The sequence below is a fragment of the Carcharhinus amblyrhynchos genome, chromosome 5 (assembly GCF_965287045.1).
Source record: "Carcharhinus amblyrhynchos chromosome 5, sCarAmb.v2.hapA, whole genome shotgun sequence".
NCBI lineage: Eukaryota > Metazoa > Chordata > Chondrichthyes > Carcharhiniformes > Carcharhinidae > Carcharhinus > Carcharhinus amblyrhynchos.
In genome coordinates this window covers 79,205,403-79,232,913 of record NC_137328.1, presented here as the reverse complement: position 1 = coordinate 79,232,913, position 27,511 = coordinate 79,205,403, and the positions used below count along the sequence as shown (strand labels likewise).

The 27,511-nt window shown below is 39.3% G+C and overlaps 1 protein-coding gene across 4 annotated transcripts in view; it reads left to right on the top strand.

The window, feature by feature from the left end:
• The window catches only part of pam (peptidylglycine alpha-amidating monooxygenase), a 262,485-nt gene that overhangs the window by 102,512 nt on the left and 132,462 nt on the right, over positions 1-27,511 (top strand). For 3 of the 4 annotated variants that reach the window (XM_080189068.1, XM_080189065.1, XM_080189066.1), the window contains 4 exons: positions 5,289-5,768; positions 6,064-6,184; positions 19,514-19,571; positions 27,246-27,333. In XM_080189068.1, the coding sequence (XP_080045194.1) occupies positions 5,677-5,768; positions 6,064-6,184; positions 19,514-19,571; positions 27,246-27,333 (359 nt within the window). In that variant the 5' untranslated portion in view covers positions 5,289-5,676. Of the gene's footprint in view, positions 1-4,798; positions 4,821-5,288; positions 5,769-6,063; positions 6,185-19,513; positions 19,572-27,245; positions 27,334-27,511 lie in introns of those variants that run through there. The other variant, XM_080189067.1, reaches the window with a different exon arrangement.

The window sequence follows — 27,511 nt, the reverse complement described above, 5'->3', positions numbered from 1 at the left end:
GCTTGTTCTTTAAAAGTCTGATATAACAAATATCACTGTAGAATTCATGTAAATTATTTGCACTAAATAGTCTTTGTTCAGTAACTTGGGTACCACCTTGATTAATTCCGACAGTTTAATTAGGCGTGGCATATTGTTTCTAAACCCATGCTGCAAATTCCCTGCAGTCTTTTATTTAGATGAGTGAGTACTAACAGTATCCTTAGTAATATTCTTAAATAATTTGACAGACTAATTAGTCTATGATTTTAATTTTTATTTCTTGTTTTGGGGCAAGATTTGTTCTTCAACTGTCAAATGTTGCTTCTTGAATGTTTATAAAATTCTGTGTGAAAAAGCATAGATTTTTATCTCATTATTCTTGACTACGTTCTGTCTGGCCCGATGCCTTGTGGACATCCCATTCTTTAAGTTTTTTTTCATAAGCTATGTTATATATTAGTAATTTCAATAAGACTGAAGTTTTAGGATTCCATTCCAAATTGGGATCCTACATCCTCAACACGTTGACCTACTGGTGTTACTCTCCCAGTGAAATTAATGGTTTATTTGCTTCACTGTTTGAGATTTTCCTTGTTCTCAAAGTCCATGTACATCATGTATTAATAATGCCTTGTGCATGAATAACTTCCTTTTTCTGCTTGGATGTTTTTGTGAATATATTGACATTGGGCTAATAACTATGGATTGTAATTTTTTTCATTTTAGAACTCTTGGTACTTTAAAATATTCAAACTCCAAAGTTTATAAAATACAATCCTGAAGTCTTGATTCGTCATGAATAAAATGATTTTTAACAATTTAGATTATCTTTCTATTTTGAATCCCTTATTACAATTTGATGAACTGTAGCCATTTGTTAGGTTCAGACTCATTTGTTAAAAACATTAATTTCCGTATGGTAAAAGGTTGCATCACCTGATTCCTAATAGATTTTCAGCAAATTCGGATCAAAGTTCTTGTTCTGTTACTATTGTTATTAAGCCAGTTGCTTTCGACCAGTTAGATTTCGTGCCACTAAGTGTGTGTGTCTTCAGAGCAACTCTTTCATTTCCACATTAATCATGGATCGTAGAATCACAATATTCAGCCCATTGAGTCTGCAGCAACAATAATCCCACCCAGGCCCTATCCCCGCTACCTCATATATTTACCCTGTTAATCCCCCTACCACTAAGGGGCAATTTAACCTGGCCAATTAACCTAACTTTGTGACTGAGGGGGGAAACTGGAGCACCCAGAGAAAACCCATATTGATACAGGGAGAATGTGCAAACTCCATACAGAGTTACCTGAGGCTGGAAGTGAACTCTGTCGCTGGGGCTGTGAAGGAGCAGTGCTAACCACTGTGCCACCATGCTGCCTCACTAATATCCGCTAATATTTCATCACCAGTGGCTTCTTGATAAATTAGAGCTATTCTGTTGACGACCATCCATGTCCTGACCACTTTATATCCCTTACCACCCACATTTGATCAGAACTCCCATTTACTTCTAAGTCTGGCCTGGGTGGGGGGGAGGATTTTTCCCAGTAATTTTCAACTTTGATTTTAAGTTCCCAATTGCCTAACTTGGCCTTCGACCGGCACCATCTGCACTTTTCCATTTCCTCATCCACTCTCTCACCTCCACTGTTCTGGTCTCTGACAAAGCCTTCACACTATCCAATCCTGGTTGTTTGCTGGTATGATTCTCATCATTGCTCTCTGAAGCCCAATGGAGTCTGGCTTGTTTAGCAATCCATTACTAGATCTGACTGGACTGTCGGCAGCTTGATACCTCATTCTTGAGACCTTACCCCCTCCTGCCACAATCATCCTGGAGAGAAAAAATAAGCACAGTAAGAAGTCTCACAACACCAGGTTAAAGTCCAACAGGTTTATTTGGCAGCACTACCTTTTGGAGTCTCGAGCTCCTTCATCAGGTGAGTGAGGACTTGTGTTCACATATAAGGCATATAAAGACACAAACTCAATTTACAGGATAATGGTTGGAATACGAGTCTTTACAAGTAATTGAGTCTTAAAGGTACAGACAATGTGAGTGGGGAGAGGGTTAAGTGCAGGTTAAAGAGATGTGTATTGTCTCCAGCCAGGACAGTTAGTGAGATTTTGCAAGCCCATTCAAGTCATGGGGGTTACAGATAGTGTGACGTGAACCCAGAGTCTCGGTTGAGATTGTCCTTGTGTGGAACTTAGCTATCAGTTTCTGCTCAGCGATTCTGCATTGTTGTGAGTCGTGAAGTCCGCCTTGCAGAACGCTTACCCGAAGATCAGAGGCTGAATGCCTGTGACTGCTGAAGTGTTCCCTGACTGGAAGGGAGCACTCTTGCCTGATGATTGTTGTTGGGTGGTGTTCATTCATTTGTTGTCGTAGCAGCTGCACAGTCTCCCCAATGTACCATGCCTGGCATCCTTTCCTGCAGCGTATGAGGTAGATAACGTTGGCTGAGTTGCAAGAGCATGTACTGTGTACCTGGTGGATGGTGTACTCATGTGAGATGATGGCATCTGTATCGATGATCCGGCACATCTTGCAGAAGTTGCTGTGGCAGAGTTGTGTGGTGTTGTGGTCACTGTTCTCCTGAAGGCTGGATGCTGCAGACAGTGGTCTGTTTGAGGTTGTGCGGTTGTTTGAAGGCAAGAAGTGGGGTTGTGAGAATGAGTTTGGCAAGATGTTCATCTTCAATGACATGTTGAAGGCTCTTGAGATGTTGCAGTTTCTCTACTTTGGGGAAGTACTGGACAATGAAGGGTAATCTGTCTGCCATGTCCTGTGTTTGTCTTCTGAGGAGGTTGGTGCGTTTTTTTTTGCTGTGGCATGTCGGAACTGTCAATCGATGAGCCGAGTCATATCCTGCTCTTATGAGGGCATCTTTCTGCGTCTGTAGGTATCTGTTGTGATTGAAACAACTACATGATGACATCAACAAGTTCCATCCCACCATCAGACTCACCATCGACTACTCTCCCAAATCGGTTGCATTCTTGGATACGCATCTCCATCAAGGATGGTCACCTCAGCACTTCACTGTACCGCAAGCCCACGGATAATCTCACAATGTTCCACTTCTTCAGCTTACTCACTCAGAGGGTGGTGAGTGAGTGGATTCGGCTGCCGTCAGTGGTGGTGGAGGCAAACTCGTTGGAGTCTTTTGAGACTGCTGGATGAGTATGTGGGATTTAATGGGATTGAGGATTATAGATAGGCCTAGTAAGCAGGGATATGATCAGCGCAACTTGTGGGCTGAAGGCCTTGTTTGTGCTGTCTATGTTCTATGTTCCACCCTAAACATGTTAAAGAAGCCATTCCCTACGGACAAGCCCTCCATATACACAGGATCTGCTCAGATGAGGATCGCAACAGACATCGGGGAGACCATGCAGACGCTATGACAACGGATGAATGAACGCCACTTGACAATCACCAGGCAGGGGTGTTCCCTTCCGATCGGGGAACACTTCAGCAGTCACGGGCATTCAGCCTCTGATCTTCGGGTAAGCGTCCTCCAAAGTAGCCTTCACAACACATGACAATGCAGCGTTGCTGAGCAAAAACTGATAACCAAGTTCCGCACACAGGAGGACGGCCTCAACTGGGATCTTGAGTTCATGTCACACTATCTTAACCCCCACGACTTGGCTGGGCTTGCAAAATCTCAATAACTGTCCTGGCTGGAGACAATACAGACCTTTTTAATCTGTGCTTGGCCTTTTCTCCACTCGCGTTGTCTATACCTTTTAAGACTTGATTACCTATAGAGACTCGCATTCCACCCATTATCTTGTAAATTGAGTTTGTGTCTTTATGTGCCCTGTTTGTGAACACAAGTCCTCACTTGCCTGATGAAGGTGCTTGAGACTCCGAAAGGTAGTGCTGCCAAATAAATCTGTTGGACTTTAACCTGGTGTTGTGAGACTTCTTCCTGTGCTTATCCCAGTCCAATGGCGGCATCTCCACATCCAGAAAAAATAACCCCTGGCTTCTGTTCTCCATTGTAAGGGTCTTTATTAAAGCCCTCTGCCCTGTCCCTTCCATCTTCAGCTTCAACTATTGATTTAATGGACCTCCATAGCTGCCTCCGTAGCCTCCACATCTTATTGTTTTGTACCAAGAGGAAGCATCTCTCCTCCCAACCCCATTACCAGTTCTGACCATGTGACTTTCTTTGATTTTTAGCTCCTGTTTCTCTTATGCCTTCTCTCAGTTGATCTTGTCTGCGAATCCCTTATCCTGCTTCATTTACCAATTCTTTTTAGTCCATATTGCAGCTGGCATTGTAAATGGTTCCTATTCCTTCGGCAAACTTTCTTCCCCCTTCAAACTGACATTTTCTAAAATAATGTTGCCTTTTCCACTCTGCACCTGCAAACCACAGCTCCATCTCCAATTTGTCTGTCTTTTCCAAAGGTTTTGAATATCACATACAAAAATTCTTACCTGCATCTTATTTTAATATGTCCAGTCAGATTTCCACCCTGCCGTAGCACCAAGTGGCTGTAATCAAAGTCACAAATGACATTTGCTATGACTGGTGCTCTGTCTCTCTTGATCTCTCTGCAGCCTTTGACAAGGTCAGCTGCAATGTTCTCCTCCAGTGCCTGTTGTTCAGCTAACTGGGACTGCCTTCAGCTTGGTTCCTGGCTGAACTATCCAATTGTCGTCATAAAATCTCTTGTAATGGCTTCTCTTTGCAGTGAATGTATTCTTTTGCAGTCGTGCTGCTTAGAGCTGTGAGCTTTTATAAAATTGCTTCGATCTGTTGAGTTGGTAGCATCACATGAAATTGCAATGAAGTAACTATAAGAGAAACTATAGGTGGGATTGTTTGTTTAAGTGAAGATTTTCTAAAATGGAAATAAAACCTGTTTTCTTTTTATAATTGGAATGTTGTAACAACACAAGGAGGGATACAAACTGAACAAGAACCATTGTTGGTAAATAAAGTACATTGTAGCTGTTGAAGTTTTATAATAAAAACCAATCTGATTGACCAAGAAATTACATTTTTACTTTGCAAGTTTATTTTAGATTAATGTGCTATTTTGTCAGCATCCCTTCACTGATATCTTTGGCATTATGTCGGCTTTTCTTTGGAAGGGCTTATAATATGTTGTAACAAAATGACAGTGGTCAGAAAAGAATCCAAAGATCAGTTCAGGTGAAGCAACACTAGGTTTGAGTTGCAGCTTTTGAAAATTAAATAATAAAGAGCCTCAGCAAGGATTTGCTGAGGTTTAATGCCATAATGTATTAGTCATATGCTATCTATTTTTCTTTTAACAGTTTCCATCTGAATGAAGACTGAAGCCGGTCTGTTTGCTGCCAATCATAAATTGAGGAAAATTATAGTCTGAAGCTGTGGTGTTTAACCAGGGTCTGAACCTCCGGGGAAGCTCAAGATTTATTTTGTTACTGGATTCCGAATGAGCTGTCTAAATGAGAAGAGCGGGTGAGAATTTAGTGCTCACTAATAGAGACAGCAAAGAAGCTTCATGCGCCTGGCTGATTTACAGTGCGCCACCTCTGCAATTGATGGACTGACAATTGCTCTGTCTGCAGTGCTGCTGATACCCCAGCTCTGAATCCATGCTGCCGAAGGATTCTTGCATTTATAGCTGATAGAATTGCACTGCTTTTCATCTAAGATCTGAACTGAAGTAGCAGCGTGGACATGGCTGGTTTCATTAGCAAATTGCTGTTGGTATTTCTAATCCTTCAAAACAACTGTATGTGCCATGAAAGCACAATGTCTCTCTTAAAGAGGTAGGTATGAATATGAAATCATCTTTGCTTTTTTTTACACTTTTTATCATAAATATAAATGCATTCAATTGTACTGTGTATTGTGAATAGTTCAACAGCCATTTACAAATTAACTGCAAAATTGTCTTGTGGGAATGGTATTATGTATCATTCTTAAAGTTCTAATTTTATCTGTTACTGTGTCAGATGGGGAAGTGCGTTGTAATTAGAAGCTGCTCATTTGACTATTACATATAAATTGGTGGTTTTGTGAAGAAATAAGGGAAATTATATATTTTTGTATTTTTTTCCCTAGATATCATCAAAGTCCATGGTCATTGCCTTCTGATTGTCCCAAAAGCAGGCATCCAGATATTTCACCAAATTCTCCTAACTTTAAACTAGAAGTTAGGATGCCTGGAGTAACACCAGTATTGGTAGGTTTGGTATAAATTATTAGCATTGTAATTTAACATTGATTTCTCTCTTGTGTCCTGGCCACATCCTTAATTGATTAGTTATGTTTTTCAAGCTTACAAAATGAAAACCAGTTGTTTCACATATTGCAATAACTTTCTAAAATTTCCAGTAAAAAATTAAATGTAATTCTAGTAATGGGACCTTTTTATGAAATTGCTGAGTCCTGTTTTAATAATGTTGCTTGAAAATTATAATTTATGTCCCTTTCTGTTAGAATTCATACCTGAATTCCTTGAATGTTTTGGCGGTTAAAGTTTACGTCAGAAACTAATTATTATCGCCAGGGCCCAAATAATTGTTTACACGATAATATATTTTGTGGCAATGGGCCAATGATTTTGATCTCAAGGGGAAATGAAGTAAAGGGTTGGCTTTTATATCCACCAGATAGGAGTAAGATAATGGAGAAATGCTGTTTAAACTAGATGTATCATAAATATTATTACCTGTTTTGCATCATTAGTGCCACCACTATAGAATTAGGCTTCGTTTTCTTTGCATTTCTACACAATATTTTCAGATTTTATCTTTTACTTTACAAACTATACTCTGCATGAATCATCATAATTAATTTGTATTCATAGATAGTAAGGGGGTTTAGAAGTGTCAGTTTTGTTTTGTACTGAAACCTTGAGAGACTGCAGCAATGCAACCAGAAGTGCACAATTTAATAAGAGTTGCACTGCAGATTGGATGACTCATAGTTGCGGATAGTGCTCGTTATTTTGTAAAGCTCAGGCAAAATCTGTGAAAAGCTGCTTAAATTTGGGGTTTAAAGGATGCTAGTTGTTTGTTTGATTTTATCTTGTACAATAAGGAATACTTGAGGATTAGTTCCTGGCCCTGATTACTATTCATTAATTCTGCAAGATCATGTACACGTATGCACGTTGGATGGGGACAGGATTTGAATATTCTGTTATTGTCCATGGTATTGTCCTGTCAGAATTTATTATCCAGCATCATATTTGAAGAATAAGTGCTTGAATGAGAAGTTGGATAGCTGCTCGCACTCTTGAAGCCATACACCAGAAAATCAGGCAGATAAAGGTCTTAGAATGGCACCGTAAAGCCAGTTTAATTCAGTTATGCTAAGGGAACCCCAAGCCTATTGAGAAATTATGAGCATGTGATTTCAAAACATTGGCCCCAGTATGATAATGCATGGATTTCACTACAGCATGGCTGAAATAATGGCTTGCTTTGCAAGTAGGTTTGTGATCTCATCCTGATTTTAGTGGCTGTGATTAAGGGAAACCAGGTTTTTCCTTGGAGCCTAATGCATCCAGATGTCAATTAAAACATAATGATAAAGAAGTGTAGTGTGTTTGAACATTTTATAGGAGGATATTGTCAATAGCCATCTAACAAGTGCGTACATGCTTAATAAATTACGTTTAGGAGTTTTGGAGTTTACATTTGAGTGGCACAGTGGTTAACGCTGCTGCCTCACAGCTCCAGGGACTGTGGTTCGATTCCTAGCTTGAGTCACTGCCTGTGTAGAGTTTGCACATTCTCCCCGTGGGTTTCCTCTGGGTGCGCTGGTTTCCTCCCATAGTCCAAAGATGTGCGAGTTTGGTTGAATGACCAATGGGCGGCACAGTAGTACAGTGGTTAGCATTGCTGCTTCACAGCTCCAGGGCCCTGGGTTCGAATCCCAGCTTGGGTCACTGTCAGTGTGGAGTTTGCATTCTCCTCGTGTCTGAGTGGGTTTCCTCCCACAGTCCAAAGCTGTGTGGGTTAGGTTGATTGGCCGTGCAAAGGAATTGCCCCTTAGTGTTCAGGGTAGCGGAAGTTAGAGGGATTAGTGGGTATAATATGTAGGGATATGGGGGTGGGGCCTGGGTGGGATTGTATTCGGTGCAAACTCAATGGGCCGAAGGGCCTCTTTCTGCACTGGAGGGTTCTATGTTCTATGATCTACCATGCTAAATTGCCTCTTAGTGTCCTGGGATGTGTAGGTTAGAGGGATTTAGCCAAGTAAATGTGTAGGGTTATGGGGATAGGGCCTGGTGGGATTGTTGTTGGTGCAGACTCGATGGGCCAAATGGCCTCCTTCTGCACTGTAGGATTTCTATGAGTAAAGGCTGTGGCTCACAGACCTTTTGGATTTTTTGCTTGAAAAGGGAACAAAATTGGTAGGTGATGGCATTCCACTTGGATTTACAGAAGGCCAACGATAAAGTCACAGTACTGGGACCAATGATTTGTTTTTGATTTCCATTCATATAATAGCTCCATAAATCTCAACTTCATTCTTATCTCGATTTTTACTGAATTTGGAAATGTTATTTTAATAATCCAATCTATTTGAATAATCAGACATGTAACAATTGACACTGAAGGTATACATATTTTTGTATTTATTTTATAATAAAGCTCATTCTGGTTTACATGTTGGTGGATTTAGTACTTTTTCAACATTATTTATGATGGGTGAGGCAGAATGTGTATTCTGGATCAAGGCATATATGGGGAAAGAGTATTTTCCCAATATAATTATGCATAGTGGTTGTGGGATGAGTGGGGTTTTGCAGTAATGGAATAATTCGGCTGCAGCATTAGAATAATGATCTGAGCATGACGTTCTCCTATACAATTGTGTGCCATAAACAGAAGTGAGTTTGAGATGCTTCAATGTCAGAGAAGGTTTTTTTGGTATCCAAGATCACTGCCCAGAATAGTTGACTTGGTGGACGTGCCCATGTACTTCTCTTATCCTTACCCTCACCCATCATGGTCTTCTGCCATCTCACTCCTGCTGCCATCCCACAATTTAATCCCCTTTTGAAATATTAACATCTATACTTGTGCATGGGCGGCGTAGTAGCACAGTGGTTAGCACTGTTGCCACACCACAGCAACAGGGACATGGATTCAGTTCCCGGCTTGGGTTACTGTCTTGCGAAGTCTGCATGTTCTCCTTGCATCTGCGTGTTTCCTCCGAGTGCTCCATTTACCTCCCACAGTCCGAAAGATGCCTGCTTAAGTGCATTGGCCGTGCTAAATTCTCCTTCAGTGTACCAGAACAGGTGCCGGTGTATGGCGACTAGGGGATTTTCACAGTTACTTAATTGCAGTGTTAATATAAGGCTAACAGTGACTAATAAATAAACATTGTGCTTTTGTCAGTATTTTCTATTGAGCTCATGTGACACCAGTTGTTGCCTCCTTATGAGCAGAATATCCCAAATGCTCCATTCTTTCTTACCGACATTGCCTGTCAGTGTGCACTCTAGCGTGTAAACACATCAGCCTTCCTATCCTGATCAACCCACTTATCAGTGCCCTTAAGGATGTGCTAACAAATCAAAAATCAGTACCCTGTCCATATAATCCATGCTCCTGTCCATATTTCCTTCCAGAATGTGTTGCGTCATTAACAAGGCACTTGTGATCCAGGACCCTCATTGTGAATAATTGAACTGATGAACTGAGTTTGCGTGAAACTGGTTCACAAGTGGCGCAATCTTGTCAATTATGGGTGGCACAGTGGTTAGCACTGCCACCTCACAGCTGCAGGGATCTGGGTTCGATTCCTGATTTGGATCACTGCCTGTGTGGAGTTTGCACATTCTCCCTGTGTCGCCGTGGGTTTTCTCCAGGTGCCCTGGTTTCCTCCCACAGTCGGGTTAGGTGCATTGGCCACACTAAATTGTTCCTTAGTGTCCTGGGATACGTCGATTAGAGGGATTAGTGAGGTAAATATGTGGGTTACAGAGATTAGGACTTAGGTGGGATTGTTATCGGTGCAGACTCGATTGGCCAAATGGCCGCCTTCTGCACTGTAGGGTTCCTATAATTACTGAAGTCTCTCCAGCTGGTTATACTATTCACGAGTTGCCTGCTCAAAACTACCTTAGTAATTGGTACCAAAGTACACCTTGGTGTGTCCTTCAGAATATATTCTGTTTTAAGTTGCATTTTTCCCATGCTCTTGCCACTTAAATGTTTTGTTTCCTACTACTCCACCCCACTTTCCAATCCCAGCCACCTTCAACCTGAATTACAGCAATTTAGGTTTTCTTGGTTATTAATCAAACGGCTCAATCAGAACATCACTGAGGCACTTTAGTAATGAAACTTCGAAATAGATAATGATATTTACTTATTCTGATCCCACATTATTGATTGATACCTGAATTTAAGCAAGTGCACCAGCTGTGCTTCCATTGATAACATTCTTGCCTGAGTCACAGGTTATTGATTCAAATCGCACACCAGATTAGCACAAAAATCAAAACTGATACTCCAGTGCAGTGCTACAGAGGTGTTACACTGGAGGTGCTGTCTTTCAAATGAGATCTTAATCTGAGGTCTGGATGACCCCTCAAGTAGATGTAGAAGACCCCGTGGATCAAAGAAGAGCAGCGTTGTCATTGTCTTGCCTAATTTATCATAAAACAGATTATCTAATCATTATCATGTGGTGTTTGTGGGAGCTTGCTGTGTGCAAATTAGTTGGTGTATTAAGCATCTTACAAATGTAATCCCATTTTAAAAGTTTGTACTTGTTAAAGTTCTTGCTAATTTTCTTAACTTAGTCTTAAATAAACTTTGTTTGATAAAAGCTCCCCAAAGAGTCACTTGAGTCATACCTGAACTGAAGCATCTCATGCTTATCCTAGCCAAATTCATGATACAAAACTTATGATTTAGGTGGGCTTCATAAAGCACTTTGGAGTGTCTAACCTGAACCGTAACACACAATTAAGGGATGTTTTAGTGCATTTATTTGAATGACTGCTCTCAAAATACCATGTATTTTGAACAATCCCTTTTAAAATCTTTGGTGTGTAATTGCCTAATTTATAAATGAAAGAATGAAACTTTTCTGATATGCCCTTTGACCTACTTTAAAATATTTGATATATTTGTGAGGCATATGTCAATCTATGAAGATGTAATAAATGTGATCAGATAAAGGCTGACCAAACATTAAAGAACAAATTGAAAGGTATTACTCAACTTTTCAACTCCTTGGCTATTTTCTCAGGGTAATGGGTGCCAAATCCTTGACACTTCACTATTGTTAGTCTGTTGAAATTTTACTTCTACCACCACTGCACAATCCTTGTTCATTTTTAAACAAGTGCTCGAGCATCACACCAACCCACAATCAAGTTTCAAAATATTAACTAGATCTATCCATAAACGATGAGCAAAAGGGACAATTATATAAGGTTTTTATTTTAACTATTAATCTATAGCTCTACAGCTGTAATACTGTAACTGTTGGCTGACACAGTGGTTAGCACTGCTGTCTCACAGCACCAAGGATCCGGGTTCAATTCCTGGCTTGGGTCACCATCTGTGCAGAGTTTGCACGCTCTTCCTGTACCTGCGTGGGTTTCCTCCGGGTGCTCCAGTTTCCTCCCAGTCTGAAAAATGTGCGGGTTAGGTGCGTTGGCCATGCTAAATTCTCCCTAAGTGTACCCGAACAGATGCCACACTGTGGTGACTAAGGGATTTTCACAGTAACTTTATTGCAGTGTTGATGTAAGCTTACTTGTGACATCAATAAATAAACTTTAAAACTTTAATATGTACAACTTTCTTCGTAATCATCTTTTTAGCAGTGGCAACCAGATAAAATCATGTGCCTGTCATTAAAAATCATAGTTTGTTCGATTCAGTTGTACGCCGAGGGCTTTTGTGCCTTTTTATAGCTCACGAGCTGTGTCCAAGATTCATTAGAAATTTATAACTGCTGGCCTTATTCAAAATGCAATAGGCTGTCATGCTTATTGCCTAACCAATGATGAAGCCTGTATATATTTGAAAATGAGGTGTTAAAGATGAAAAGTGTTCATTAAATGGTCCCTTATGTGCCCTCATGATACTTTAATACACTTTATAGCCAATGAAGTACTTTTAAGGCACAGTCACTGCTGTAATGTACATGCAAACAAACTCCTTGATTTCGTGACAAAAAGAATAGAACAAAAGAAGCGAGAGGTACTGTTGAAATAGTTAGGCGGCATTTGGCGGAGCTGAGGGGTTTTGTTTGGGAAGCAGCGACTTTAGTGATGGGAAATATGCCAGAGAAGACCTGGGCTGATTTGAGAGTTGAAGTCCAGGTCATGTTTGAAAGTGAGGCTGAGTTAGATAACAGGCTAAGGCACTTAACCTCATTCCATCTGCAGTGTCTTTTAAAAGCTGTTTCCATGAACGAAGCCGGGAAGAAACAGTCCTTTTTTAATTAGTTAAAGCAACTGATAATTCTAGAATCTCCTCAAAATTAGATTGCTGCATGCCAGTTGAGGAAACAGAGAAGCAAAACCAAATTATGTCTGGAGCAGTATTGTGCACAAAATACTGGATAGAAGGGGTTTGGCGGGAAGGAGTCGAATAAGGAGCATGCTAATGGGTAACAGCACAAAAATGAAGGAATTGGAGGAAGGCCAAATACTGGAAATAAAGAGGAGAGTAAGAGGATGGCAGTGTGCTGTGAGTGGCAAAGCCTCAAAGAGATGAAGAGGCTAAATGTCACTCAAGCTCCAGTACCAGTTGAGGAAAAGTAAAAGTATAATTATTTCAATAATTAGAAATTTAAACACTGAGATATTGTTTGACACAGACAATATGTATTTTTTGCTACTTAATAATTGGTTCACTTTGCAATATTGCTATCAGGTACTTTGCAAGGTGGTGTTTTCAAAATTGCTTCAAAAAGAGAAAATGACAGTACCTTCAAATGAAGTATCCGAAAACTTCAAGCATTACTATTGAATGGGAAAAGTAAAGATTTTTATCATCTCATTGCATGCCAAGGAAACCAGAATCTGCCTTGTATATGGTTTGGGAACACAGTGCTGGATGGCAGGCGTTTTTAGAAGCACAGCTTCCCTTGTAAATTGTGATTTATGCAACAAAGAAATCAAGGTCCATTTGTAAAGGCTTCATTAGTTCTTGAGATGCTCTGGACAATGTTTTCAAATAGTTACTATACTTTTGTACGAAGAATTACTGTACTTCAAATTCATTCATTGTGTAAAATGCTTTGATAAAGCGCTATTAAAGCAAAAGTCTCTATCACACAACCATCCTCTTGTGTTCTATAGCAAAGGGGTTAAATTCTGTTATAATTTCCGTACTCTGGAAAAAGCCCATATTAGTTTCATTAAAAAATCATTTTCAGCTCATCGAAAAGTGACCATTTAATGTAAGTATTTGTTTAAGCTTAGTTCAGTAGCAGTACTTCTGCATCTGAACTATTGTTTATATAGGTTATAGTTCAAGTCTTCCTCCAAAATTCAAGCACACAAATCCACTTCATTCATGCATTCTTATTGGTGCCATCTTTCAGATAAGCTATTAAATCTGTACTCTGCACAAGTGAATGCAATTTATCAAGTACCACTGTCGTTCTGGACAACATTCAGTCCTAAAGCATGCCATCAAAAACAAATTAACTGGCTATTTATCTAGTTTACTGATTGGAACTTTGTTATATGCACAATCGCTGCAATGTTAACATAAAAATTCAACTACAATTCAAAAAGTAAATTACTGGCTGTGAAGTACTTTTACAGCAATGTTGTCCAATACCTACGTGTCAAATCAAGACAGATGGAAAAAGTTAGCGCTCTTCATAAGTTGAGATTTTTTAATCAGATGTACATTTGGACTTTGCAACAGCCCATTTGGTTAAGGGTATTGTTCCAGACTCTATGGCGCAGCTATGGTCATATGTCAAAACTAGTAGAAAACCCTGCATGAATAACTATTGTTACGAAGAGCAGATAGGCAGACAAACCATATTTATTTTCCCAAATCAGCTGTCCACAACAAAAGGCTTTTTTATCCATTTGCGGGATGTGGTCATCACCGGTTAGGCCAGCATTTATTGTCCATCTGAAGTTGTCCTTGACAGGAATTTGATTTATTGTCACATATTTTGGTATACAGTTTAAAATATTGTTTCTTGTGTGCTATACAGACAAAGCATACCGTATGTAGAGAAGGAAAGGAGAGAGTGCAAAATGTAGTATTACAGTTATTGCTAAGGTATAGAGAAAGATCAACTTGATGCGTACTTTGATGACATTCAAAAGTCTGATGGCAATAGGAAAGAAACTGTTCTTGAGCCAGTTGGTACGGCTCAGACTTTTGTATCTTTTTCCCAGTGGAAGAAGATAGAAGAGAGTATGTCCTAGGTCCTGCATGTATGTGGTCCTTGATTATGCTGGCTGCTTTTCTGAGGCAGCAGGAAGTGTAGACCATGTCAGTGGATGGGAAGTTGGTTTGACTGATGGACTGGGCTTCATTCGTGACCCTTCATAGTTTATTGTGGTCTTGGACAGAGCAGGAGCTGTAACAAGCTGTGATACAATCGGAACGAATGCTTTCTATGGTGTACCTATAAAAGATGGTGAGAGTCAGAGTGGGCATACCAAATTTCCTTAGTATCCTGGGAAAGTAGAGACATTGTGGGCTTCCTTAACTATAGCGTTAAGGCACGCTGCCTGGCTTTTCTTTTGGTACCGGCATGATGGTTGTTTTCTTGAAGCAGATAGGGACTTCAGATTGTTGTAAGGAGAAGTTGAAGATGTCTGCAAATACCCCCGCCAGCTGGTCTGCGCAGGATTTGAGTGCTCATGTGGATACCCTGTTTGGGCCTGTTGCTTTCTGTGGATTCACTGTCGATAAAGCTGCTCTGACGTGTGCAGTGGTGATGTCAGATATAGTTCGTCTGGGGTGGAGGGCATGCTGTTGATGACCTTTTGCTTGAAACGGGCACAGAATGCGTTGAACTCATTGGGGAGGGGCGCATTGGTGATTTTACATGCTTGCATCTTGTAACCTGTTATGTCCTGCAGACCTTGCCATAATTGGCGGGAGTCCATGTGGCTAGCCTGGACTCTAGCTTGGTCCAGTACCGGCTTTTGGCATCTTTGATGGATTTCTGTAGATCATATCTGGCTTTCTTACGTAGACAAGGTTGACTGACTTGAATGCCTCAAACCTTGACTTCAATAAGCAGTGAATATCTCTGTTCATCCATGGTGTCCGGTTGGGAAACACACTGATTTGCTGCTTTGACACCGTCTTTTACACGCTTACTAATGAAATCAGAGTGGAGTACTCGTTCAGGCTAGTCATAAAGTTTTTAAATACTGACCAATCTACTGACTCTAAGATGGTAGTGGTGAGCTGCTCTTTGGAACAGTTGAGGACCCTGAGATGTAGGTATACCCACAGCGCAGTTCGGGAGGGAATTCCAGGATTTTGGCCCAGTGGCAGTGAAGGAACGGTGATTTATTTCCAAGTCAGGATGATGACTGACTTGGTGGGCAACTTCAAGGTGATGGTGTTCTCCAGTATCTGCTGCTTTTGCCCTTCAAAGCAACAGCAAAGACATTGAATGACCAAATATGCAATGCTTTATTGGAGAAAGCTGATCGTAATTTGGCATATGGAAGAATAGTATTAAGTATTATTTGTCTTCAAGTGCATTCCCACTTCCAATCAAAGCCACTTGACTAGTGATTGCAATGCTCATTGTTGGTAGCTCTGCCTTATGTAACTAAGAACTAAATAGGAATTCAGGAATAATTTGGAACCTTGCCACTTAGACTGAAACACATCAGTTAATCAAGGCTCAGAATTGTTCCAGCGCAGCAACAGAAGCTGGCACAGGTTACTCATCCGATGTAAAAACATCTCATCTGCCAACCTAAGAGACTAAAAATTTACTTGCTGTGCCATGTAAACACATTATGGGTAATATGCTTTGGCAAATGAATGCATTTGCTGATTTGTTGACTAGGTTCCATGCTATCATCAGTGATCCATTGCTAAATGTATCAAATCCAGCAGAACAATAGTTAATTTTGAATCCATTTTTGCATTTTAGTGAGAAATCAGTGAATTGATACCTAGTAAAGGTTATGAGTCTGTCAGTCGGGTTTGTAAATTAAGGATTCATTTTCAGGATTTACGCAGTATTCAATTTTTAAAAATTTAAACCTTGCATACTTCTTTTCTGCTATATGGTCACATCGTGCTAGTAAATTAGCTGCAAAAATTTGCAACATTAAAAATTTATCCAAAACAGTGTGACTACAATCTCTTATGGACAGTAGAAGAGGGAGTTTTTTTGTCACTTTAGCAAAATGGTACTATATTGTCTAATTGTGTTTATTTGTTCCTGTGTGCTGATGCAATGGCCACATGCAGCTTATATGACGTGAATGCTCAATTTGCTGGGTATTGCAGCTCAAGGATCCGAAGACTTATTTTTAGTTGGATGATCTTGGATGTTGCTAGTCTACTTAGGGCTGTAAATATGCCATTTGTATCAGTGTCACATTTATTGTGAATTACTTTGTGACTCAATATAGTCGCACACATATATGATGATGTTTGCTCTCATGAATTAGATCCCAGCTGATACTATTGGACAATTGGATCCCAGGATGGAACCCTGGCTCTATAGAATGTAACTTCTATTTTCCGTGGATGGACAGAGTCATAGGACTATCAATTAAGGAATAAAACATTTATTAAGCATGAGGAGATTGACTCTAATACCCTACTCCTTCACCCTACCTATATCTTCACAGATGTACACAGATTTTAAAGGATAATATTAGCAATAAAATATATCTTATAATGTTCTAGGTAAATCCACAATCTACATAAACCAACAGGCCAGCCATAGACACATCAGTCTGAAATCAAGTGGCAGCCACCACTGATACAACTTTTATGTTCTCACCAAATATCTCTGGATTCTTATCGCACTGCGAGCCAACTGGTCTCACTGGAACTCTGATTTCCAAACGCCATCCTTGTAAAAGCACACCAAGAATCACCACCTGCCTTGAATTGCCACGTACATTCAAACTTCCACACAGTCTCTCAGGAATCCAGCATTGCCAATAGAAAACTGCTGCTTTACAGACTCTATTAAGGTGTCACCAACCTTAGCAATACTTCAAATGTCTGGCTTCTTGCTAGCCAACTTCACCTGGTTCGCACCTTGTAACTCTGTCTTTAATTGGGAATCTGTCTCTGCCCCTTTTTAACTTGAATGAACAGGACCTTTTTCAGATTCCAGTTATTTTGCCGTTTAACTTTAGTGTTTCTGGGACTTTTGTTTCATTCCCTGGTTTCTAGAACTATCTGGTCTTTAGCTTCTGGGACTTGCTTTTTTCCCCTTACTCCATTGTCCTTCTTTTCTGCTGACAATTTCTATGAAAGCTGCTTTCTTCTCAGATATCTAGTTCCGACTGAACCACAAGTGCTTCAGCTTTTAAGTTTGGGCCTCCGATTGCTAAGCAGAATTAACTGTTTCTTTAATTCTGTGTACCTCCACATCATAAAGCTTTTAATTACAATTCAGGCACAGTTTAAAATGACCAAAAACCACATACGTGAAGGCATTTTTGTTTAACATGAAGCTAACTAAAGTTTCAACACCTTGCACAGAAACACAAAAATTAAATTTATTTAAGGCTATACCCTGTTTCTAATACCCACAAATACAAATATAAATTACTTTAAACTACCCGTTTCCTGACAAATGACAATGCTTTTTGCTGCCATCAGGACAGTAGTATTTCAAACATGCAGTGAGGTAAATTACCAAAGCCCGTCTCTACAGATGTGATGCAGATTCGAGAAATTACAGGAAAGCACAGACTTTTACGTACGAACATACAAATTAGAAGCTGCATTAGGCCATTCAGCCCCTCAAGCCCCTGCTCTGCCATTTTGTAAGATCATAGCTCATCTGATTGTGGCATCCACTTTCTGGCCTACCCCTTTTAACTTTTGACTCCCTTCTCAGTAAGCAATCTGTTCGTGTCAAGTTTTCAATATTCAATGACCCTGCCTTCACTGCTGAACAAAAGAATTCCATGGACGAGTGACTCTCCTTGTCTCCATCATAAATGGGAGACCCTTTATTTTTAAACTGTGTGCCCAAGTTCTAGTTTCTCCCACAAGAGGAAACATTCTTTCAGCATCCACCCTCTCAATTCATATATGTTTCAATAATATCATCTCTCGTTCTTCTAAACTCCCTTTCCTCGTGAAACAGCCTCGATCACAGAAATAGCTAGAATGAACCTTTTCTTAAATAAGGAAATCAAGATTGTACACAGTAGTCCAGATAGATCTCATCAATGTTCTATGCAAAATATCTAAGCTTTATGTTTCATTCCCCTTGCAATGAATGTCACTACTCCATTTGCCTATCTGATCACTTCAGTAAGTGATCTTTTGTCACTCATGTACCAGGACACCCTTTGTACAGCATTGTTCTACAATCTCTCTCTCTCTCTTTAAAAACTATACTGATTATCTACTCATCATTCTGAAGTGGATATGTTCACATTTTCCCACATGATGCTTCATCTGTCACATTTTTACCCACTCATTTAACCTACCTATAGCCCCTTTGCAGACTTGTATCCTCTTCCCAGGTTGTTATTCTTTGTGTATCATCACCAAATTTAACAACAATATGGTTGGTCCCTTCAATAAGTCATTAATATAGAATGTAAATAGTTGTGGCCCCAGCACTGATTCCTGTGGCAATCCACCTGCCAACCCAAAAATGCACCTTTTATTCTTGCTCTCTATTTCCTGTTAGCTCACCATTCCTGTAAGCATATTAATATGTTACTTCTTTCACCATTAGCTCTTATTTTGCGTGACCTTTGATGTTGGTCCTTGTCAAATGCCTTCTCGAAATCCAAGTACGCCACATCCACGGGTTCCGCTTTATCCAGATTGCTTGTTATTTCCTGAAATCGTTCAATTTTTTTGAGTAAAACATTCAGTGGAGATGATATCTCAGTCATTAATTTGTTGTCACAAATTATGATGTAATTATAGGTTCAAAAATGAAAGTTGGCTTTGATAGATCTTGACATGATTTTGTATTTTGGGTGTTCGAGCAGGAAATCTGACTAATTGCTGATTGGTTAATTGCATTTTGGTCTGGTTGCGGTGTGTGTCAATTTACCAGTGGCCCAAGTTGTCTGGTATGCTGTTGATTCATTTGTCCTGTACTGATAATTTAGTTGGGTTTTATAAATTAATTGTTTTGGATTGATTTGTTGTGAATCTTTTGCTACCAGTCTGTGAAACAACGTAGATGCATTAAATTAATAAAATGCTCCTGAATGTTACTTCAGATGTATGTCAGTTTTGTAATAATCAATGTACTTAATTTGGAGTGAATTCTAGAATTTAATAGAGCTTAAAAATGTTTGAATTAAAAAAACTATTGTTTTTGGAGTTCTAAACAAATTATTTTTCTTCTTTTACAGCCGGATAGCTACTTCTGCACATTTGTTCAAGTGCCGCCTGGTCAGAAATCCTATATAGGTGAGTGTTCACTACCAACAACAATTAAGTATCTTCATCCTCATTTCAAGTGTGCGTTTCCCTTTAATAGTTTTATAATTGAAAACATGGTCCATTCCATTTTTCATTGTCAGCAGTAAATCTGTACAGGGATACAAACGTGTGGATCATAAACCATTGCATAGACAATTTGGAACATGTTTCTGTGTAATAAACACACTGTAAATATAGGATTTTTTAATCTGTAGCCAAATACATCGGGAGCCTAAATTTCTAGGTTTTTTTCCCTAATAAATACACAAGTTTTAATGAATTAACTTGAGGAAAAAAAATACAATAAATGTCAGGCTTTCAACTTGTGTGCCCACTCCAAAATGTTCTCTATTAGACTAATACATTTAGAACAGTTTGAAAGTCTCATTAAAATCTTTTTCTGGGCATGCATTCTAAAAAAAAATGACTCACCAAAAGGTTACGTTTTCCTCCTAATTGTACATAAGATACTTATTCAAATCATTCAGCTGAAATTACACCCTGGTCCACATTTTGCTGCATGCTTCTCCTGTTACTTTGTAGTTTTATTGGTATGTCATAAGAGAAACTGCAGCTTGAATTATATTTGAAATGTTCTTTGGGAACCCCTGGGTGCTGCTAATAATATAGATGTGCTGAAAATATTGCATAAATTTGCAACTACAATGTTATACAAAAAGATGAAAAGCCAAAGCTTCAGTAAGGGATCTCTGTGTGCATTACAAGTGAGATTCTTTTTGCTTCCATAAGCTCAAACAATTTTGTGCCATAACGTGCTACAAGTGTGAATTGGTAATAATATGGCAAAATCAAAGATATGTTTGTGATCTTGCTGAACACCAGGACCGACAGATTCCTTAATCAGTGAAATTTAAAGATTGAAAAAAGGAGAATGTCAGAAAAGTATGGTGAGTAATAGCGAAGAGTTAGTCAAATCATGTGCAGAAAGCTAGATGTAGAGGAAGAAAAATTGGATTCAGAAAAGAGGCAAAGAAAATGTAAAAAAAAAATTAGTAAATGTTAAAATCTTGAGAGAATTTACTATCTGAAGGAATGGGACCGAACAGATTGAATTGTTCCCTTTCTGCATTGAAGAGATTGATTGGCATCAAATTAATAATTACTGCATCATTAAAGTGGACTTAGATGCATAATTATCAGCCTAAATGAACTATGTGAGTTTAATGTTTATATATTCAAATCCAGCAAGTTTTAAAAAATAATGGGCAGGCTAAGGGTGAGATACCATTTGTGAAAAGTAAATGGAGAGATGGCATAAATGGTGAGTAAGTTTTGGAGATTCACAACTCTTAGCACATCTCCTATTCCATGAATGTACTGCACATTAATGACCACTGAGTCATTAACAAACTGTTAGCTTTTCAGCAAGTTTCAGCCTATATTTTTTGGAATTTGGATGGTAAGTTAGTCACAGCATTTTTTTCTATGTAGCAGATTAGTTTCTCCCTCTGCCAGATCCAAATTGTTGCCATTAAATCAATTTCTTGAAGGCATTTGGGAATAACTTGGACCTCTTTTATTTCCAAGTGATTATAAAGAAGTCGTTTGCTCACTGTCTTTCGCTGAAGATGTAGCTGTGAACGAAAGATTGTTAGTTAGGATTTAACAGTGAGTCCTCGCCATTTCGTTTCAAATCGTTGGAATATCTTCAAACTGCCATACATTTTTAAAATAAAAATCTTGCTGAATACCCTTTTTACTGTCTTAATAAATTAAAGCATTTGTAATCATCTACCTCCCAGATTTGTACTTTTAAGGTTGCGTCAGGAAAAATCACAGTGGCGTTGTGCAACCATTGAAAACTGATGATATACAGCATGCTATTTGTATAAATTATACATAGAAGCCTGTAAAAGACTGCTTCGAATGGAGGGAAGGCGGATTTTATTAAAATAAGGCAAGATCTGGCCAAAATTGACTGGGAACAGCTCCTTGAGGGTACATGTACAGCGGAGCAGTGGAGGGCATTCAAAATGGAACTGGGGAGAGTACAGGTCCAACATGCTCCCTGTAGGGAGAAATGTAGAAATAATAATTTCAGAGAACCCTGGATGTCTAAGACAATTTAAGACTGGGTAAGGAAGAAGAGAATGGCTTTTAGCCCATGTCTAAGGAAGCAATTCAGCTGGTGGAGCAGACTCGATGGGCCGAGTGGCCTCAGTCTGCTCCTATATCTTATGGCCCTAGAGGAATATAGGAAGTGCAAGAGGGAACTTAAAGTAATCAGAAGCGCAAAAAGAGGGTGTGAGAAAGGGCTTGCGAACAGGAAAAAGGAGAATCCTAAGATATTTTTTAAGTACATTAAGGGGGAGAAGGTTAACTGGGGAAAATGTAGGGTCCATTGGAGGAAAAAAAGGCAATCTGTGTGTGAAGCCACAGGACATTGGAAGGTTATTAAATTAATACTCCTCATTGGCCTTCACTCAGGCAAAGGGGGACATAGGTACAGAATTCAGGAAAAGGGACTGAGAAGAACTTGCACAATTTGATGTAGGAACTGAGGAATTGGAGTCTCTGAAGGGCTTAAAAGTGAACAAATCCCCAGGTCTGATGAATTGTATCTCAGGCTGCTGTGGAAGGTGAGGCAGGAAATCGCAGGGGCTCTTGACACAGTTTTAATTCCTTTCTGGCCACGGGAGAAGTGCCAGAGGAATGGATAACGGCTAATGTGGTTCCACTTTTCAAAAAGAGTGGTAGAGATGAGCTAGGAAATTACAGACTGGTGAGTCTCACGTCAGTGGTAGGGAGACTATTGGTGAAAATTCAGAATGACAGAATTAGTATCCATTTGGAAATGCATGGGTTAATTAGGGGTAATCAGCATGGCTTTGTTAGGAGATCCTAACAAATTTGATAGAATTTTTCAAAAACGTGATCGTGTGTGGATGAGGGAAGTGCAGTTGATGAAGTTTATATGGATTTTAGCAAAGCCTTTGACAAGATCCCCTATGGGAGACTGATTGATTGAGAATGTTAAAGCACATGGAATTTAGGAAAATTTGGTGAGATAGATCAGAAGCTGGCTAAGTAATAGGACACACAGATTGGTGATTGGAGGCCAGTATCCTGTGGCATACCACAGGGTTTGGTGCTAGGACCCTTATTGTTTGTTATATAAAGTGGGGGAATTGAGAAGTAAGTTTGCAGATGACACCTAGATTGGTAGAGTGGTTAATAATGAAGTAAGGGGTTGTACGTTACAGGAAAACCTAGATTGGTTGGTCAGATGGGCAGAGTAGTGGCAGATGGTATTTAACCCTAAGTGTGTGGTAATACTTCTTGCAAAGTGCAACAGGACAAGGCAGTATTTAATACATGGCAGGACACCAGAAAGCTCAGAGGAACAGATGGATCTTAGGGTACTTATTAACAAATCTCTGAAGGTGGCAGAGTATGGAAATATGATAGTTAATAAGGCATGTGGGGCACTTGCTTTTATCAGTTGTGACATAAGAGTATAAGAGCAAGGACGTAATGTTGAAGCTGTGCAGAACTTTGCTAAGGGTACAGCTGGAATACTATGTGCAGCAGTCACCTCACTATAGGAAGAATGTGATTGCACTGGAGGGGGTACAGAGGAGGTTCACTAAGGAAAGACTGGTTAGGCTTGGATAGTTTTTTCTGGAGCAGAGAAGGCTAGGGTGTATAAGATTGAGGAGTAAGGGCAGGGTAAATAGAAAGCAGCTGTTCCGTTTGGTTGAGGGGTCAATCATGAAGTTTTAGGGCAGGGGCAAGAGGTTCAGCGAGAATTTGAGAAATTATTTTTCTTGCAGAGGGTGGTGGGAATTTGGAATGCACTGCCTGAGAAGATAGTGGGGGCTGTAAATCTCTTAATCTTTAAGAGGTATTTGGATGAGCGCATGAAACAATATAACACTCAAGGATTTGGGATAAGTACTAGAAAATGGGATCAGTGCAACTTTCATGGTAGATATTGTCTGTGGAGACAAGATGAGCCAGAGGGCCTTATCTATGCTGCATGATTCTGACTCTGAAATGGGAGTTGTTAAATAATTTTTTTAAACTCTTTCAACCAGACTATGATCTTCTATTGAGATGCAATGGATCGTAGCCATTTCTTTACCTACAGGTTATTTACTGCTTTTAAAATTGTTAGTCTTCAATTCCCAGCCTTACATCGACCAAATCTCAACAACAAAGGCTTGTGTTTAAGTCAACTCTAAGCTTCTCGCTTAAAAATTGACTGATATAATAAACAGGGCTGGAGTAATGGACATCTAAGAATTATAACTACTGCTGCTGCTGCACTGCATGCAGATCCTTAGAGCAAATCCCAAGCATCTAATTTGTTTTATGTTGGTTTTTTGTCTGAGGCTGGATGCATTATCCCGCTCCATTGAACAGCCTGTTTATTTACCTGGCAGTAAAGGCAGTAAATTCTTCACCTTCTACAATCAGCGAAGAGTGCAGTACAATATTTGCTGTCCATTGATTCATTTGTTTATTCAAGCATCTGAAGGATGACAATTTTGGCAGCGGCCCATACTGTCCTGTTAAATGCATAAACTTTCTTAAGAATAATGTGGATGCAAGCAGTATTGTTTGTTTCATCAGTCCTACTGTTTTGCCATGATCTTTTCAATCAACTTGAATTTATACACTCTTAAAGTGAACAACTCACTAGTCAAGGTTATGTAATTTATATTTGGAGTTATTAATTTTACAAAACGCTAAATATAAATGGTGCTGTCAGTACAGAAATGCCTTCAAGCTACACACTAGTACTGGATGGTTGGTTTGCCACGACATACATTTAACCTTCTGCAAAGTACATATAATGCTACCCTGGGCTGCTGTTCAGCTGTGGTGACAGCTGATGGGGATGCAATGCTGTATAGAGAAGAATTGAGCACGACAGAAAGTAAGTGAACCAATAAATTGAACTGTCTGAATCTTATCCTTGCCGTACTCACTCGACTGATTAGTAAATAAATGTTGCTGGTCTTGGACAGATTCATGCCAAGTAGTCAACACTTCCTTTAGGTAAGCAATGTAAGGAGCATGTAATAAAGTTCTTTTCCCAAGAAATCTCAGCTGTATGTGATAAGAGGATTTCCCATTTATGTTTCGCAATCCCTATGCGCATGATAATTAACACTTCAAATTTTGGATGTATGGTACATGTATTGCACAAATTTACTAACCAAGTAAAATAAAAATCACTAAAATAAAAATCAATGTCATACCCTTGTTCAAAGAAAGGTGTAAGGATAAACTCAGCAACTGCAGGTCAGTCAGTTTAACCTTGATGGTGGGAAAGCTTTTAGAAAGAGAATCCAAGAGAAAATTTAACAATCATTTGGAATAGTCATGTGACAGATGGAATTCAGCACAAGGTAATGGTACGTTAATACAATTCTAAAAAGGGACTAGCAACATGGATTTGGCTGTATATGCGCACAAATAATTATAGGTAGCACGGCACGTGTGAAAGTGGCTAAAAAGATACTCAATATCCTGGGCTTTATAAATAAAAACAGAGTACACAAGCATGAGGATATCTCGAACCTTTATAAACATTGATTCATCCAACTGGAGAATGATGCCTAATTCTAGGCACCACTCTGCAAGATGGATGAGAAGGCTTTAGAAAGGGTGCAGAAAAGATTTATGAGAATAATGATGAAGGACTTCACAAGAGCACAAGAAATGGAAGCAGGAGCAAATCATATGACCTGTCAGACCTGCTGCAACATTCAGTATGAGCATGACTGATCTTGGGCTTCAATTCCACTTTATTGCCTGCTCCCCATATCCTTTCATTCCCTGAGACAAAAATCTGTCTATCCCATCCTTAAAGCTAATCAGTGATGGAGCATCCTCTGTGGAGAATTCCAAATACTCACCACCATTTGAGTGAAATAATTTTGCTTTGCCTCAAAATGATTTGGCCCCTTATTCTGAGATGGTGCCCATATCCGATATTCCCTGAGCAGTTGGAACAATCTTTCAGTATCTACCCTATCAATCTGTTACGGGATTTTATAGGTTTCAATGAGATTCTTAAAAATACTTGTTCATGCAATGTGGGCATTGCTGGCTAGGCCAGTATTTATTGCCCATTGTTAATTGCCCTTGAGAAGGTTGTGGTATGATAATGTTTCTCCTCTAAACTCCAAGGAATGTAAGCCCAGTTCACTCAGCCCCTCATCACAGAACAACCCCCTCATTCCAGGGACCAGTTTAGTGAACCTTTGCTGTATCACCTCCAATGTCTTGTCTTAAATATGGAGACCAATACTGCACATAATACTCCAGATGCTGTCTCAACAAAGCCCTGTAGTGCTTCTTCATTCCAGTATTCCAATTCCCTTGCAAAAAAAAGCTGTTTGTCTTAATTGCTCACTACTCTTTCATTCTATCTTTGTGTTCCTTGTATGAAGACAGAGGTTTCTTCCAACATCAACACTACGAAGTTTCATACATTTAAAAAATATTCTGCTTTACTATTCTAATGACCAAAGTGAATAACTTCACACTTCCTTACATTTATATTCCATCTGTCATCATGTTGCTCACTGTCTACATCTCTGCAGCTTTTCTCTGGGCCTTCCCCACAGCTCACCTTTCCCTAGCTTGGTGTCATCAGCAAACTTAGATGCATTATTCTTGGTCTCCTCAACTCAGTCATTAACCTGGATTGTAAATAGTTGAAGGAGCCAACTACCCCTTCCCATCCCTGCCACTCTCTATCCTGAGAACTTACTGCCCCTGAGACCCAGCTCAACATTACTGCTGATCATTGCACTGCATGGAATTCACTTTGTGCACAGCAGTCTCCCACAGATGTCAATGTGTGCAAATGACCTGGTAATCTTGCAGTGATAATTCAGAAATAAGTTTTGACCAGGACAGTGGTGATATTTCCCCAGTTTTTTTCAAAATAGTGCCCTGGACTCTTCAACATCCATCTGAAAGGGCACTTGATGTATCAATTTAACATCCCATCTGAGAGTAACATTCCCTCAGTACTGCACTGGCCTGCCACCCCTGTTTTCTTTTGGTTCTCAAGTCCTACAGGACATGAACACAAAACCTTTTGAATCAGAGGCAAGAGTATGATGGAATTATTATGGGCTGTGAAAGGCGCAACTTAAATATTTTTTCTTTCTTTCTTTGCTAATCAAATAATTTTGTAGATGTAAGAAACTACAGACATAAAAATATTCTGATAATTTCTTGAGAAAAATTAGAATTATATCAAACTATACATTGTCCAAAAGTATGTGTTGTTGTAAACTGGTTATGGTACAGTGGTTTTGTATAAAGGAATCAACTTGATGAATAAAACATATGTTGTGTTCATTACAACAAATGAATAAGCACATGAATAAGTAACTTGCTAATTGCTGTGGAGTCATTTTGAAGTGATTTTAAATTCTGAGTGTAGACTAGAATCAGCATCTTAAACAGTCAGCAAAAAACTTGAATTTGCACGAGAAGGGACACTTCTCCATCCTTGTTCACCTTTGCAATTTTTACTCAATAGTAGTTGAAGTGCTTTTCAACAGCAGTGTGCAGTTGGAAAAATAATCAAACAAGTCCTGTGAGAGTGTGCCGATGATGTCACAGAAGTTAATGAGGCAAGAAGTATAATTTTATTTCCAATTCATTTTGCAGTTGACTTTAAGCCTCGTGCAAGCATGGAGACTGCTCATCACATGCTACTGTTTGGATGCAACATGCCAGCCACCAATGAGGAGTATTGGTAATAATTTTAGTTTGTATTTTTAAAATATTTAGAAATTTGATTTCCAGATAATCATTTCTTAATGAATTTTTTCGGGAATAGTAATAATCCAGTGTTATTTGTTCTTCCCAAGCTGCATGTATACACTGATTACACAAAAATAAAGAAGCACAATTTAATACACTACAGTTCATTT